At 53.1% G+C, this 14,509-nt stretch overlaps 6 protein-coding genes across 6 annotated transcripts; 3 read left to right on the forward strand and 3 right to left on the reverse strand.

The window, feature by feature from the left end:
• Positions 1–234: 234 nt before the first annotated feature.
• On the forward strand, positions 235–3,585 carry A1O5_12107 (uncharacterized protein; the record flags this gene model as incomplete). Its single annotated transcript, XM_007752676.1, has 1 exon — positions 235–3,585. One exon carries the CDS (start codon positions 235–237, stop codon positions 3,583–3,585), a length of 3,351 nt encoding a protein of 1,116 aa, XP_007750866.1.
• Positions 3,586–4,645: 1,060 nt separating this feature from the next.
• A1O5_12108 (uncharacterized protein) lies at positions 4,646–4,966 on the forward strand (the record flags this gene model as incomplete). Its single annotated transcript, XM_007752677.1, has 1 exon — positions 4,646–4,966. The coding sequence occupies one exon, from the start codon at positions 4,646–4,648 to the stop codon at positions 4,964–4,966; it is 321 nt and encodes a 106-aa protein (XP_007750867.1).
• Positions 4,967–5,680: 714 nt separating this feature from the next.
• Positions 5,681–6,271, reverse strand: A1O5_12109 (uncharacterized protein; the record flags this gene model as incomplete). The annotated part of the gene is made up of 1 exon (XM_007752678.1): positions 5,681–6,271. One exon carries the CDS (start codon positions 6,269–6,271, stop codon positions 5,681–5,683), a length of 591 nt encoding a protein of 196 aa, XP_007750868.1.
• Positions 6,272–7,720: 1,449 nt separating this feature from the next.
• On the forward strand, positions 7,721–8,518 carry A1O5_12110 (uncharacterized protein; the record flags this gene model as incomplete). The annotated part of the gene is made up of 2 exons (XM_007752679.1): positions 7,721–8,190; positions 8,266–8,518. 2 exons carry the CDS (start codon positions 7,721–7,723, stop codon positions 8,516–8,518), a joined length of 723 nt encoding a protein of 240 aa, XP_007750869.1.
• Positions 8,519–8,700: 182 nt separating this feature from the next.
• A1O5_12111 (uncharacterized protein) lies at positions 8,701–10,095 on the reverse strand (the record flags this gene model as incomplete). Its single annotated transcript, XM_007752680.1, has 1 exon — positions 8,701–10,095. The coding sequence occupies one exon, from the start codon at positions 10,093–10,095 to the stop codon at positions 8,701–8,703; it is 1,395 nt and encodes a 464-aa protein (XP_007750870.1).
• Positions 10,096–12,485: 2,390 nt separating this feature from the next.
• Positions 12,486–14,221, reverse strand: A1O5_12112 (uncharacterized protein; the record flags this gene model as incomplete). The annotated part of the gene is made up of 2 exons (XM_007752681.1): positions 12,486–12,751; positions 12,808–14,221. 2 exons carry the CDS (start codon positions 14,219–14,221, stop codon positions 12,486–12,488), a joined length of 1,680 nt encoding a protein of 559 aa, XP_007750871.1.
• Positions 14,222–14,509: the final 288 nt, after the last annotated feature.

A 14,509-nucleotide genomic window follows, 5' to 3' on the forward strand; every position in this document is an offset into this window, starting at 1 on the left:
ATGAAGTTGCGGCGAGGTCGATATGGCTGTTCTAGTCGTGGAGGACGCTCGCAGCCGATTTTCGAAAAGTCGCAGAAATTCTTTCTCCGCATTCTTATAAGCACGTGATTATATCGGCAAACCTTCCATTCACGTCATGCGGAGAAAAAAAGTTTCTGATTTGATCTCGCTACACATCGCAGACATTTGTGCATGCGTGCAACAATTTACTCGTCCGCAAACGTGGGTCTCAGCATGTCCCAGATTACAAAGCGCGACGCGGACACTGCCTTCGAAGGTAATCACAGTGGTAATTCACATTCACAAAAGCGCCTGAGAAGAAAAAGGACCGAGAAGCGCGAGGGTACAAATTTCCCATTGCCAAAAGCCACGCCGATACCCGCTGAGGTGAAAACGAACACTCCCAATTTCTCTCCAAAATCCGTTTTGAACAACAACGACGTTATCAGGCCAGAACCCAGGACTTCCAGCGATGGCAAGCTGAATGAGCAGACACCCGCGGAGAGTCCGGGCAAAGGACGAACTCCACAGCAGAAAAAAGGACAGCCGTCAAGGAAGCTGAAGGGACTTAATGCTGCATCGAACAGCAGAGGAAACGGAAAGCTGAACGATCGTACGACCGGCTCGGTAAAGCAAAAAGGGAAGGTTATACCGTTGAAATCAGAACAAAGCCATATACCGCCGCCCAAAAAATCCCATTCGAACTCGGAACCTTTAGTAAACGAGGTGGCTTCAGAGAGGAGAGCTGTGAAATTGTCAAAGAGACCCAGGAAGCGCAATGCGACCTCGCTTAAAACAAGAGGCGACAAGGATCCTGCGCCTTTCGAAGGTCAAAAGGCAGATCAATTGGTTGGAGAAGAGAACCCAAAACAGCTCGTTAAGGCAAAGCAGAGGATGCAGCTGGCCAAAAACAACAAGCAAAAATTCAAAGCTGTCGAGCAATCAAAGACGCAACATTCAAAGCAAAGCGGCAACCAATGGAGACTATCTTCCCGCAAGGGCGGCATGTTTATCGACCAAGATCCTCTTCTCACAGCTGATGACCAATTTTTGATCCTGGCGACGCCTTCTGAAATCCAAGTCTATTCGACCAAGACGTCTCTGTTGGTCAGGAGCTTCCGGGTTGATCTCAGATCCCATATAACTAGCTGCTCTCTGTCGAAGGCTGACCCGAAGAAGTTGTACGTCTCCAGTTCGAAAGGGCTGGTGTCTCTCTGGGATTGGACAACTGCTGCGGCGATAGGTAAATACGACACGGGGACTGGATTACAGCAAGTCCTTCCGTTGCGTCAGCAAGAAGAGAATGAGACGATTCTGCTTCTACAAGACGATCCTCAAGGTTACAAACGTCTTGTTGCTTGTTCCGTCAACACATTTCAAGGCACCTTCACAGAGTCCCACACCCTGTTGCAGAGGACCGGTCTATCACCCTGTTTCAGATCCTATGCACAAGGAACCGTGCTGATGGCTTGCGCAGAAGACCACTTGTTGATAGGCCAGTCTCGGGTCACGGAAGAAGGTCAGTTGGACTTGACATACACATGGAGGGAAATCACAGTATTAGGATTCATAACCAGCTTTGACGCCCACGTCAGTTCAGGAAAATCTAAGACCCCGCGAAAAGTGCCCTTCTTGGATGTTGTGATCGGTCTCAACGACGGAGTTATCATGCATTATCAAGACATCCTCTTCAAGCTCATCGGAAAAGAGAAAAAGAACAAGACTTGGACGGAGGACATTGTTGGCCACAAGCTTCATTGGCACCGAACGGCCGTCAATACTGTAAAATGGTCTCGAGATCGCAATTATATCATATCGGGTGGGAACGAGACGGTGCTCGTTATCTGGCAATTGGACTCGAACCAGCATCAGTTTCTGCCTCATCTTTCAGCACCAATCCTAAATCTCACTGTGTCAAATACTGGATCTGCCTATGCTCTTCGCCTGGGCGACAATTCTGTGATGATTCTGTCGACAGCTGACCTTCTGCCCTCAACGAATGTCTGCGGCTTGGCTCTGGGGGTGCCTCCGCAGAACTCAAGTCTAATACTTTTGCATCCAAAGGTTCCAAATCGACTCCTGGCTGCAGTGCCCTCTGATGCCGCTGTGACGGGTCCGTTTCACGGGCGTCGTTCGACACTTCTACAAATCTACGATGTCGATTCCAACGTCCAACTCAGTCGTCAAGCGCTCACTCGAAACATGATCACCACGTCCAATGTTGCGCCCACCGGACAACCAGTTAAAGAGCCCACCGTCACGCATATCGCCATTAGCCACGACGGCAAGTGGTTAGCGACAGTCGATGAATGGCACTCGCCAGATCTGGAAAGCTTTTACAGCCGCTCCGATTGTGCGGATCTCCGTGGCCGATGTACCGAAACGAGTCTGAGATTGTGGTTGTGGAATGATGAGGAGGGCAACTTCGAGCAAGTGACCAGGATTGACGAGCCTCACAAAGCAGGTCCAAACTCCGTGCTGAGCGTGTCGTTTAACCCTGCGAAACTCGAATTGGCTACTACTGGCAGTGATGCAAATATTCGCATATGGTCGCCCAAACAGCGTCATCGGAATGGCGTTCCGGTTAGGAACAAGGCTAATGAGCAGCTTTACACGTGGAGCAGTTCAAGGACGGTTCAATGCAGCGATGACGCTGCTCTTGAACGAGGAGACATCGAAGCGAAAGCAATGTCGGCCTCCCTGGCCTATTCCGACGATGGCTCGATCCTGGCTGTTGCATGGTTTTGGCTTGAAAATTCGTTCAGGCTATTGTCAGAATCTCCCACTGCCACTTTCCAATGGCCTCGAACTCGCTTTGTCCACTTCATCGACCCGACCACAGGGAGGATTGTCTTATCTAACCCCTCCCTTCTCCCTAGTGCGAGCAGCCCAGCCAAACTCCTCTTCCATTCCCGCTACCTGATCTGCCTCTCACAAACACTCACGATCCTGGACACCATCACGGACCGATTGGTCGCGTCGCCCATTGAGCTCAACCCGGAGTATGTGGTACCCAACAGCTGGAGCCCCTCTTACATCGCAAGAAACAAATTCGATGGGACAGTCGCGATGTCTATTTCGCGTTCCGAAAAGCCGCGGGGAACTCAATTGGTGGTGTTGAGCTTTTCCAACGACGACAGCCCCAGAGATGCTCTTGCAGGCGGTGGAGTCGACCCAGGTGTGCAGGTGAAAGTTGTCGATCAGACTTCCATCACGGGAACGGTCAAGGGACTTCTTGCTCTGACCACAGGATCAGGGTATCTAGTCATTGATGAGAGGAATCAGTGCCGATTTCTTCGACCGAAGGTTGTGACGCGCGCGAGGACGATTGGGGGAGCTGAGGGGACAGAGCAAGTCACCAGGAGTTTGGACAGTATTTTCGGCCGACAAGCGTTGTTGGCATCAGCCACCACTGCCGTGCGTGACGAGCGGGCGTATCGAGCCGTCGACGACACTGTGAACGGGCAGACGGGCCCCGGTGGAGGACTTGACGCGGTCCTGAGGTTTGTGTCGACAGCACAAGCGCCTCCGCCGGCAGAGTTATTTCAGAAAGTCATTGGTGTCATGGCTCGTGGGTTGGAATGAAGTGACTTGCGAGTCGGGTCACTCTGCAAGGCGGATAGAGGCGCATGAGAAATTGTTCATACCCGTGCGAGGGACCTCAGCTGGGTACATAGAAGATACGTGACTCCTCCTCCGTACGAGAGGAAGTAGGAAGAAAAGACATATTTGACAAGTGAAGGCATGCGTAAAATTGAGGGGATGCAAGTCTCCTTGATCTCCCCACGCGATGATTGATTTCTATCCTTCGGTGTATCTAGTAGAGGCCTCAGCATCACATCATGGCCTGGGTCCAGTTCGGTTTCTGGTTCTAGTCCTCATCCTCGTCCTTGATCTTGACTTTGATCCTGATCTCTGGCCCAAACATCCCATCCCTCCCCCTGTCTTTGTTTTTTCCCTCGAGCTGGCTTTTTTTGGCCATGACGATTGCTTCAGACTTGCGCTGCGGTTTCAATATGACAGAGAGAGAGAGAGAGGATCGGTGATGGATGCCAATATGTCCCTGGCGGGCTGTGCCCAGATGGACGAGGACGAGGCCGAGGACAAGGAGCAAGAGGAGCAAGAGGAGCAAGGAGGCCGTTGGCGGGGTTTTCTGCATTGACCAGCTACGGTGCGGTGCGTAGTGCGGGGAATCGGATGAGCGAGGATTCAGATTCAGATTCGAACAGACGGAGGCACTACGATAACGGGGTTAGCAGCACTGTGAAAGACTGACTGACCGAGTCCAATCCCACAGGAAGCCCCTCATCATGGCCACCACCACGACTATCCCAATTAAGAACGAATGTTCTCGTCCCGTGAGCCCGAAATCTCAAGAGGGAGGGGAAAGAATATGGATGGCCTTGGTCAGTTGGCAATAAATACCTCCTCCTCCTCCTCCTACTACTACTACTCCTCCTCCCTCTCCTTTCCAATAGAGCGATAAGGAGAGTTGATCTACTTTCGTGCGTCCCCTAGTATTGCCCAACCCTCAACTGCTTCCCACACACACACACACACACACACTCCCTCCCTCTCTCTCTCTCCTCGGTACTCCGCACACCTCGAGAACACACTCACAAACATAAGACAAAAAGAAACAACAATGGCCGTCAACGCTACAGTCCTCTATCCCGCCGAGGAAGGTGCCACCTTCGACATGACCTACTACCTGAAAACCCACATGCCGCTGGTCAGCGAGAAATGGAGCCAATACGGCCTCCAGGCGTGGAAAGTCATCCAGTTGCTCCCCGGGCCCGACGGCTCCAAGCCCTACAGCGTCGCCGCCCTGTTGACCTGGGAGTCGGCCGACGGGCTCAGCAAGGCCCTGAAGGGTGACGAGGCGCAGACCGTGTTTGGCGACGTGCCCAACTTCAGCAACAGGTCTCCCATCTTCCTCATGGGCGATATTGTTGGTTCTTCGTGAGTGCTGAGCTTCATTTCGAGAATGGACTCCCCGCCGTCCCCTGCAGAGGTAATATACACGCCCCTCCCCTCGCCGCGCCATGGCAAGGGTGTGTATCTGGGCGCTGACAATTCGACCTAGGACAGGATCGAGTCGGTTGTGATAGCTCCTCAGGTCAAGAAGAGGTGCTGGGGGCAGACAGACACGTAATACCAGTCGCAAGAGAATACAGATCCCCTTGGCTCAGGAACGGCCTTTTTTCCCGATATGTTCACTTTGTCTTGTCTCGTCTGAAACCTCGATATCTCGACGTCGTTGTTTGAAGGGTCAAGAGACTCTCCTTCCCAGGACCACGAGATGTCATCTCACCAATGCCTCCCCGTTGGCTGCACTGTGCCGCTGATCTTCGAGGAGCCTTTACCAATTGCACAGAATGATACTTGCTGACCCGGATGAACCCCCGTTCCCAGCTCGTAGACGGGCCATGGCAGGTATCCAAGGTGCACTTTTCATTGGTCCCGCGCAAAAGACAGTGACCAGACTCAAAACTTGGTGAGCTCAAAGCGACGCCGCATAGACGCCACGTATGTTTTCGCCTGTTCATACTCACCGTGTGTTTCGCCAGACTGTCCATCTCCCCCTCCACCTGCTTCCGGAGATAAATACTTCGCCTGGACCCATCTTGAGTTTCATTTTTGATCACTGCGCTTGGTCTTAACTTCCCTCCGGTTGAGTTCAGGCGGCAGCTGCTTGCCTTTTGAGCGCGGCCCGTTTCTCAAAGAACCGCTGCATGTACTCCTTGGGCTCGACAGCCCCGTCCCTGAACATGCCGGAAAAGGACTCGATGCCCGCCGTCACACCCGAGGCCAGGTCCTGCTCCTCCCACAGCCGCACCAGGCGTTTCTGGGCCTTCATCGCTTCGGGCCCGTTTTCCGCAATCTTGGACGCCGCGCGCATGGTCTGCGCGAGGGCCAGCTCGGACGAAGGGCAAAGAACGTCCACGAGTCCCCAATCTGCCGCCGTCTGCGCGTCGATGGTGGCGCCCGTGTACACGAGATACTTGGTCTTCTGCCACCCGATGATGTTCGCCAGCAGTCTCGCCTGCACAACAGACGGAATCCCTAATTCGACCTCGGGCATGGCGAAGCGAGCGGTGTCGGTCGCATATCGAAAATCGCACGACGCAACGAGCTCCAGACCGGCACCGAATACCGGGCCTTCTATGTGCGCGATGGTGACGACGTCGGACTCGCGGATCGCTTGACACGCGTCGTAGACCTTGGTAATGAGGCTCTCGGCTTGCTCAGGAGTTTCCAGCTGGGCCATTTCGGCGATGTCCTGTATTTCCTCGGGGAAAAAAAATTTCCCCCATGAGTCAGCCCATTATTATCCCCGTGTCTTGTTTACTTCAATTCAGCTGGAACCGAAACAGAATACCAAATCCTACCTTAGGTAGGTATTCGATGGCGATGCGATTTACTCACCATGCCGGTACAGAACGTGTGAGACTGAGTGTCGCTGCCGAGAACAATGCACCTGATATCCTTCTTTGAAGCCAGTTGGCGGAACGCCGTCGTAAGAGCCGGAAGCAATTGCGTATTCATGGAATTGCCACGTTCCTTGTTTTGAATGTACACTTTCGCGATTCTGTGGCCGCTCTCGCCCACCGCCACCTCATCGCACCGTATGCGGCCACCCTTCTCCCCCCCGTAGAACTCGCTGTTGAGTCTCGTGCTTGTATATCCACGAGAGACAGCCAATGGGACTTTAGACCAAGAGGAAAGCGTCTGTGCCTGGCCCGTCGTGGGACGTCGGATGCGAAAAACTCTGGGCACTACGGCAGAGCGAGCCTGAACGGCTGAGAGACACGGACGAGGCCATTGAGAAGATGTCAAAACATGCCGGGATTTGGATTTCATGTTGGAATACCCCAGATGAGTCTGCGGATTGAATCAGCAGGGTTGCGAGGAGGACAGGGGAAATAGCTATATATCTAAGACAAAAGAAAGTATCGAAGCAGACAGCCAGGAGAATTGTATGAGTAGAGGGAAAAAGAGAGGACGAGAAGAGAATCAGACAGTTATGGATTAGCCGAGGACCGCGAAGTGCCAGCTCCTACTAGTGCACACTGACCGCTCCATCTGACCCCGTTCATGACAATGATGGGCCGAGGACAAAGGGTTGCAGCTTTCTACATCAGCTACTAGGTATGTACCGAGTACGGAGAAGAAGGAGGTCGGCTATATACAATATTTGACCCTCCAAACTCTCCCACCCCACAGGGCTCCCTAGGGCCGTTGTGTTGTAGGGAACCGCACAACTTGCGAAGCCAGCCATTACTGGATTGAGCTTGGTTTCCCTGTCATATGTCGTGAGTAATCCTGGAGTCCGTCACCCTACGTCAACGAGGCTGCCCTGGATAGATCATCACACATACTCCGGCTGACCTGTCCCGCTGTTATCTGTATGCGGCCCCGAATTCGGCGAATCTGCGTTCTCAGGGCTGATTAAGCGTAGCAATGGATCTCAGGTGGGTACGCATCAAATGCCTTTCTGGGTGAATAGGGACTAGTACGCGTATGATGGACGTTGGGAATCGATATCAATCAACAGCAAAAAAGATCAGTGGCGAGTCCTTTCCTCCGGGTTGGCGCAGGGAACGGAGAAAGCAGGGCTTATAAGACCTCATCTGGCGTCATATTGTACCTAAGGATGCTGATTTCCCTACCAGACCACCACAAAATCCTCCATTGTCTCTCCAGTCTTGTTCACATCATGATCTCTCCTCTTCTCACTCTCCCGTACGAGCTGCGCCTGCAGATATGGCGCCTTGTTCTCGGTCCAACTGAAGTCCAGCCTTGCAAATGTCCCTCGAAACCCGGCACGTGCAAGTTCAATCACCCTGGTTCATGCTGTGAAGGCTTCGACGTTGATATATGCTGCGATAACCGCCTCCTGAGGGCATGCCGCCAGATCCACGACGAAGTCCGCCCGCTGCTCACCCCGCCAAAGCTATTCATTGTGTGTAACGGGCTCTGCATGGAGAGTTTGTTCTTGGGCATCCAGTCCCCGCATCGCAGGTGGATCAAGCGTGTGAGAGTGGATTTGTATGTTGGCGAACTCACACAGAATGCCTTGAGCGGTCTGAGCGGTCAAGAGCTGTTGCAGAGGGCAGAGACCTGCTGCGGACCCATCGTCCAAAGTGCGTTGAAGTGTCAGGGAGTCGGATGTCTGTTAGATGTGGCGTCAGTGAGGGGCATCGAAGTAGATGCAAAGGGGCGAAGGAAGTTATGCGTGGATCTGGCCTTGGGTTGAAGCAGGATCAGCGAAGGTAGCAATGCATATGTCATTGGTGCCATTGATGCCATTGATGCCATTGCACAGCGGCTGCCTACAATCGGCCAGGCTCATGCCCTCTGCAAGCTCGCTCAAGCGACGCTATATAAACGCCAGGACAAGTGGGGATCCGGTGGCTGGCCAGACTTTTCAGTCAGCTCATTCTTCGACCTTCACAGGGGAAACAGAATCTCGATAACTCCCAGCAAGGACTTGGGCCCGAGCACGGCATTCTGATGGGATGATGCAAGAAACGACAGCTTAGAACCACAGGATGACGCGAGAGAGCACCTGCTTGTAGAGTGCATACATTGTACATGTCGAGCTAGGCCGCTCATCAAATGATAACGTTTGCGCATGTTGCAGGTGTTTCGCCATGCTGTCATCACAGATCCTGGAAATCATCCCCCCTGGCATTGCTAGTCTGCTGGATGACTGAGCAGGTATTCTATTGCGCCGTTCACATTGCCCCCAGTTCTTCGCAGTGCCTGAACATTCCGGTCGAAATCATAGAAACCCATCTCGTTCAATTGCTGCAGTTGCTGCGCATATCGCTCCTCAGGCGGTCGGTTGTCCGGCGGTGACGTTGGCCGGCCTGCACCGAGTAGATTCAACAGCCCGCCATTATCCACACCTCCGCCACCTTCGTTAGCCCACATTTCTTGTAGCATTTGTTGCATGAGCGCTGGATTTTGAGTAAATGGGTTGTTCTCATCTCTCAACTGGTTGAGCCCACCAGGTGAAGTTGTGGGACCTTGCGGAAAAAACAGTGCCGCAAATGGGTTCGCAGGTTGCTGCGTCTGGGATGGTGGATTCCCGGGCATTTGCGGTTGTTGGCCACCAGCTTCTTGGTTGTTGGATCCGGCTTCTGCATTTCGGGCTCCTGTCGCATTGGTATTGAGATCGCCGAATGCGTCGGAAAGGCTTCGAGTCGTCTGTCTCAATGACTGTAGAAGGGCGAGCAGCTGATCCCCCCGGGGAGGCAGACCGGGCAGATTTTGGGGAGGCAGTCCCAACGGGTTGGTTGGTAGATTTTGAGGATTGCCGCCCGTAGTACCCTGTTCCGTTGTGTTGGTGACACCGGGTGCTGGAAAGGCCCCTTCTCTGCCCGCACCGCCGAAAGGACCTAACCCCATCTGTTGCTGCATTTGCATCATGTCCCGAAGCATTTGAGGGTTCGTCATCATGGATCTGAAGTAGTCAGAATTGAGCATTTGTCTCGCCTGGGGTCCCATGGCTCTGAGGTGCGGATTCTGATTGATGATCATGTCTTGGACCTGGGGATTGCCCATGGCTTCACGCATCATCTGCTGGAAGTGGGGGTTATCCAACTGGCGCAGAAAGTCTTCGGGCGTGAGGTTTTCTTGGAACATGCTGGCATTTGGCAGCTGTGCAAATCCCGCATACCGGGCACCCGTCAAGCCCGCCAGAGGATCATTTCCAGTGCCTGATGCCAGGTTTTGAGGTACCCCCGTCGGGCCTTGCGATGTAGTTCCCGAAGCAGGAGTGGAGGTCGAAGAAGATTGTGTAGCGGGGTTCTGTCTTTGATTGCTGGCGGCGCTCTTAACTAGATGCATGGTGTTGCCTTCTTTCACGTTATGAGAGGCCAGGGTGTCATTGTCTTTCAGCACCTTTCCGCTGTAAATCAGCCGCTGAGCCGCTGCTGGGACATTGGCGTATTCTTCTGCGGCGAGTTTGTTCTTCAGCTCGATGGTCGTGGTTGACAGAGGCAGGGTCAGCGTCCATTTCTGGGCACCCGAGGATTTGATGTGGAAGGTGACGCTGGCATCTTCAGCGCCAGCAGCGTCGGCCATTGTTGGGAAGCCGCGCAGGCAAGAGTAGTTCAGTTTGGTGGATTTGTAATTGTGATAGGTGAGAGCGGCGATGCTCAGACCAGACAGCGGAGCTCGAGACAGGGCAGTCGGCTTGATAATCGATCTGCCAGAGATATGCAGGAAGAGATGAAAGTCAAGCGTCGATGATCCCTCAGGGCGGTTGAGAGAATGAAGGAGGTGAGACTAGCAGCGATGTGCAGGTGGGTAGAGTGGCATGTCAAGATATCTGAACAGGAAGAACAAAGAAACTGACCCAAGACTGACCACCTGGCTGATGGATCGGAGGCAAGAGTGACGAAGTCGATCGTCTCCCGCAGCCGGTTGCGCCTGCGCTGTTCTAACCGCGTACTGGGTATTTGCCGCATCATCACAGATGCACTCTGGCCTGTGGCCTGTGGCCTGCGGTTGAGGGGCGGGGGCACCCCAAGACAGGGCAGTCAAGGAACTCCTGGATGCCCCTTGGGGGGCCAGGTGCCTAACGGAGAGCACCAGGAGACTGGTTCTCGGCGCAGTTGCCCCATGAAGCGCCGCTAGTGCCGCTCGATCCTGGCAGCAAATGATGCATAAAAAGTGCTCGGAGCTCACGTGCCGCCCTTGCCGCTTTTATCATAGCGGCCAACACAACCAAGCACGACTCACCCTCCTCTCACCTTTTGCACATCTTATTAGCTTAATGCTTTTCACGATAGCTGAACCCGAACATTCCAGTTCCTGATTATGGCTGATTGCGGTACACCCTTTCAGAATGGAAGCCCCAGAAGTAAACCGGCTGTGTTGACTATATCAATCGCATGATTCGAATGTGGAATGGGTTCCTTTTACAGAGAGGAACCGCTCAACCTGGAAAGTCGCTGCAAGGGCGCGCATCCACCATGCTTATCAGCCACTCTCATGCTCCGCACAGGAAGGCTGCTCCCTTTGCAACATCATTCTATAATCCCTCACCAAGTGCAAAAGCAAGGTAGATGGGGAAAAATAATCCTACCCCTTGATAAAGAGCGGTGGCAGTTTTATGTTATCGTCCAGCGCATTGTACAGGGCACGCGTTATACTACGATGTGGATTTGGGTTGAGAAACTTGATGGACCTCCTCTTTGTCGGGTCTCCAGACTTTCGGATGGTAATGGGGAACTTCCATAATTCCTCAAACCCGGCCTGAAAAGACATAATCAGTGAAAATGCCAAGGGCGAAGGACCTCAGATACCCTTTCTGAGGTACCGCGGCGTGGCGCCACGTCAGAGATCGGTTCTCGCGCATGGAGATAGCCAATCCGCAAGAGACGCTGACGGTGAGAGCAGGGGTTGCTGAACGACTGGCAAGGCCGTACAAGCCCTCCCTCCACGATTACGTGGCTGGGCAGTGGTTTTGCGATATCCCAGACGAGTTGGGATGATTCCCGGCCGAAGGACAGGCGGAGCAGCGAGATCTCAGCTTCTGGTCATGAAGTAGTACGTTGACAGCAGCGTGACCAACAGTGACACTATGTGGCGGGACGTGAAGGAGAAGCTGATCGATCTCGTCGACGTCAGCATCTCTCTACTTCAGGGAACGTATGGCTCTGTCAGCGGGCATGTGCTTCGTCTGCAAAGCTACTTTGGAGACACAACCGCGCCTTACACCTCGATCGCAGATAAGAAATGGGAAATCTGCTGGGATAGCCTTCTAACTTCGGTGTTGGTTATCGTCCAGCGAAGTCAGGTTTCATCTTTCCTCTCCAGAGCGTGTGGAGATGCAAAAGTGAGGCGGCCAAGCTTGAGCCGTTCAAGACACGCTACGAAGGCAGTCTGCCTGAGTGTCTACACGAAGTACTCGGGAAAGTTGACAAGATGAAGCGCGAATGGTTCGACTTGTTCCAACTCCGCGCTCTTGTGCTGTCGAGAAGTGCGGACAAGTCGCCAGGGACGTACCGCACGATCGCCTTGGAGTTGTGCACGCATCAAGCAAGGCTGGAGGACGACCCCTTCCGGGAGCATGAGGCACAATGCAACCACGCACTCGGTTCACACGGGATTCGCAGCTCTGCAGAGCAACGAGAGCTTCGTGAATCTGCGGCAGACATAATTTCAAGGCTCTTTATGAGAGATTCAAGTTCGAGCCAAGGCCCAACAGTGGAGATGAAGAAGACAGGAACATGACCGAGAGTATACATGTAATTCAGATCAAGCAGAAAATAGCTGAAAGGTGGAAGGACCATTTTAACGGCGAAGGGTCGATAGCAATATGCTTTACACACTCGGCGACGAGGAGTTTCCAGCGTGGGAGAAGACGGGCCGACCGCCTCTTGGACAACTACAAAAAAAACGCAGCTGATTGACAACCCTTCCGTATCCGGCTGGTACCAGGTATATAGATGCCGCTTCACTTACTTTCACAACATTGTCTCTCCTCTTTCAGCACCCAACCCAAGGTCATATGGCTCACCCAAGCTAAGCTCAGTCCCGGTTTTCCCCCCTTGGCAAAGACTCTTGAAGGAGGAAGAAGCCAAGTGTAGACGAACCTGTGTCCCTGTTCCACTCCTGTTTTCAATCGTCTGATGCATTTTGATCGGGCCTGGCGCTTCCATATTTTCGATCTTGTCAAATATCTGTAGCATTCTCGAAATGGTGAACATCGCTTCGGTCCGGGCAAATTGCTCTGTGTTCCAGTCAACGACGGCGGTGCATTCAGAGCCAAGTGAGAAACAAACTTACGTCCGAGGCATTGGCGGGCCCCTCCACCGAAAGGAATGAAGTCCCAGCCGAATTTGCGATCCTGCCATCTTTCCGGCTTGAACTCGTCGACGGCAACCCCCCAAATGTCTTCACGGTGCTGCATTGAGTACGTCGGAATAAGCACCTGAGTTCCTTTCGGCACGAACACGGGGCTTCGTCCATCAGGCCCACCACCGCAGGGGAGCGTGGTGTCTCGGACGGCCACGCGCTCGTTCATTGGGACGATGCCAACCGTGCGAATAATCTCATTCAGAAAACACTGCATGTACCTGCAGGACCAAAGCTGAGAAAAGGTGATCTGGACGCTCGGTTCGGCCGACAAGGTATCCAGCACTTCTTTACGGAGTCTCGCAAATACGTCGGGATATCGCGCCAGGAAGTAGAATGACCAGCCCAACAGTGATGCCGTCGTATCTCTGGCGGCGTGGAGGACGTTCAGCAGCTCGCATCTCAACTCGTAAGGGTTTTTTGTCTTGCTGACAAGTTCATCAAGGAGGATGAATTTCGCCCGTCCCTTGGATTTTTCATCCCCTTTGTGCTCATCCCAGCTGTGATCAAGTCTCTTTTTGATAAAATAATCAACGCAGCCTTGCACAGCTTTGCAGTGATCTGGGAAAGCATGGTCCCAGAGAAGCCAGCCGTATTTGGCTAGAGCTCCTCTCCGATCGATGATGCGTTTGGCCTCGTCCAGATGGTATCCGAATCTTGTAAGGTCAGGGGCGTCGTGATCCCATGATAGCGTACCCGGGCGCTCTTCAGGGCTCAATGTATGCACTGATTGGCCAAACAAGAATTCTGTCGACGTGTCCAAGGTAAAGTTGAAGAATAAGGGAGACAAGTCAACCTTGGCGGTCCAGCAATCCTCGGATACTGGTATCCGTCGCAAGAGAGCGTTCAGGTGTCTCTGGAAGAGGTCGAGGTCCGCGAGATTATCCCTGGCGAATTGCGATTGAACAAGGCGCCTCGAATGCCTCCATTTCTCTTGTCGATTGGTCATCACTCCGGGACCCAACAGAGATTTGAAGCATTTTTCACGATGCAGCCCAATGTCAAAGTCCTGCGACTGCGTGTTAAACATGGCCTTGACGTTTTGCGTATCCCTTGTGATGATTAATTCGTAGTCGAAGATTGCCGCTCTGACCGTGTGAACTGTTTTGCCAATCGAGTTGAGACTTTCATGCATCCAGATCGGCCCTCTTTCCTCCTGAGTTGCTCGGATGCTCTCCATGAGGGTGCCAATTCCAAGAAAGCCCTTTCGAGGGGCGCTAGGAGGGGGTGCACATCCAAGCAGCGCCGCTTTGCCTTCATTCCGTTGTCTCCGGACGACGACTGAGGCGATCTTATAATACAAAAGTGCCACGAGAATGAAGAGGACCGGTGCGACGGACATCATGGCTGCCAACAAAGGACGGGAGATCTGGGCGCAGTGCGAGACTCAACCGTCTCCTGGATGTGAAGGGAGACCACGAAGGCTATCAATGATCGAAGACGGCTGCATCGGTGGACGAAGTCCTCCAATTCGCATTCAAAATCCTGTGGTAGGTGAAACGCCACCTTGAGCAAGTCATGGCTGGCTTGAATCAGGATTTTGCCCTTGCTACACAGTAAAGGCGGTCGATGTATTGTGTCAGTGGCGCTCATGCCAATCACCCATTTATGGGTGGTATGAAAGGAAACATCG

The sequence above is a fragment of the Cladophialophora psammophila genome, assembly GCF_000585535.1.
Source record: "Cladophialophora psammophila CBS 110553 chromosome Unknown aczJe-supercont1.31, whole genome shotgun sequence".
NCBI lineage: Eukaryota > Fungi > Ascomycota > Eurotiomycetes > Chaetothyriales > Herpotrichiellaceae > Cladophialophora > Cladophialophora psammophila.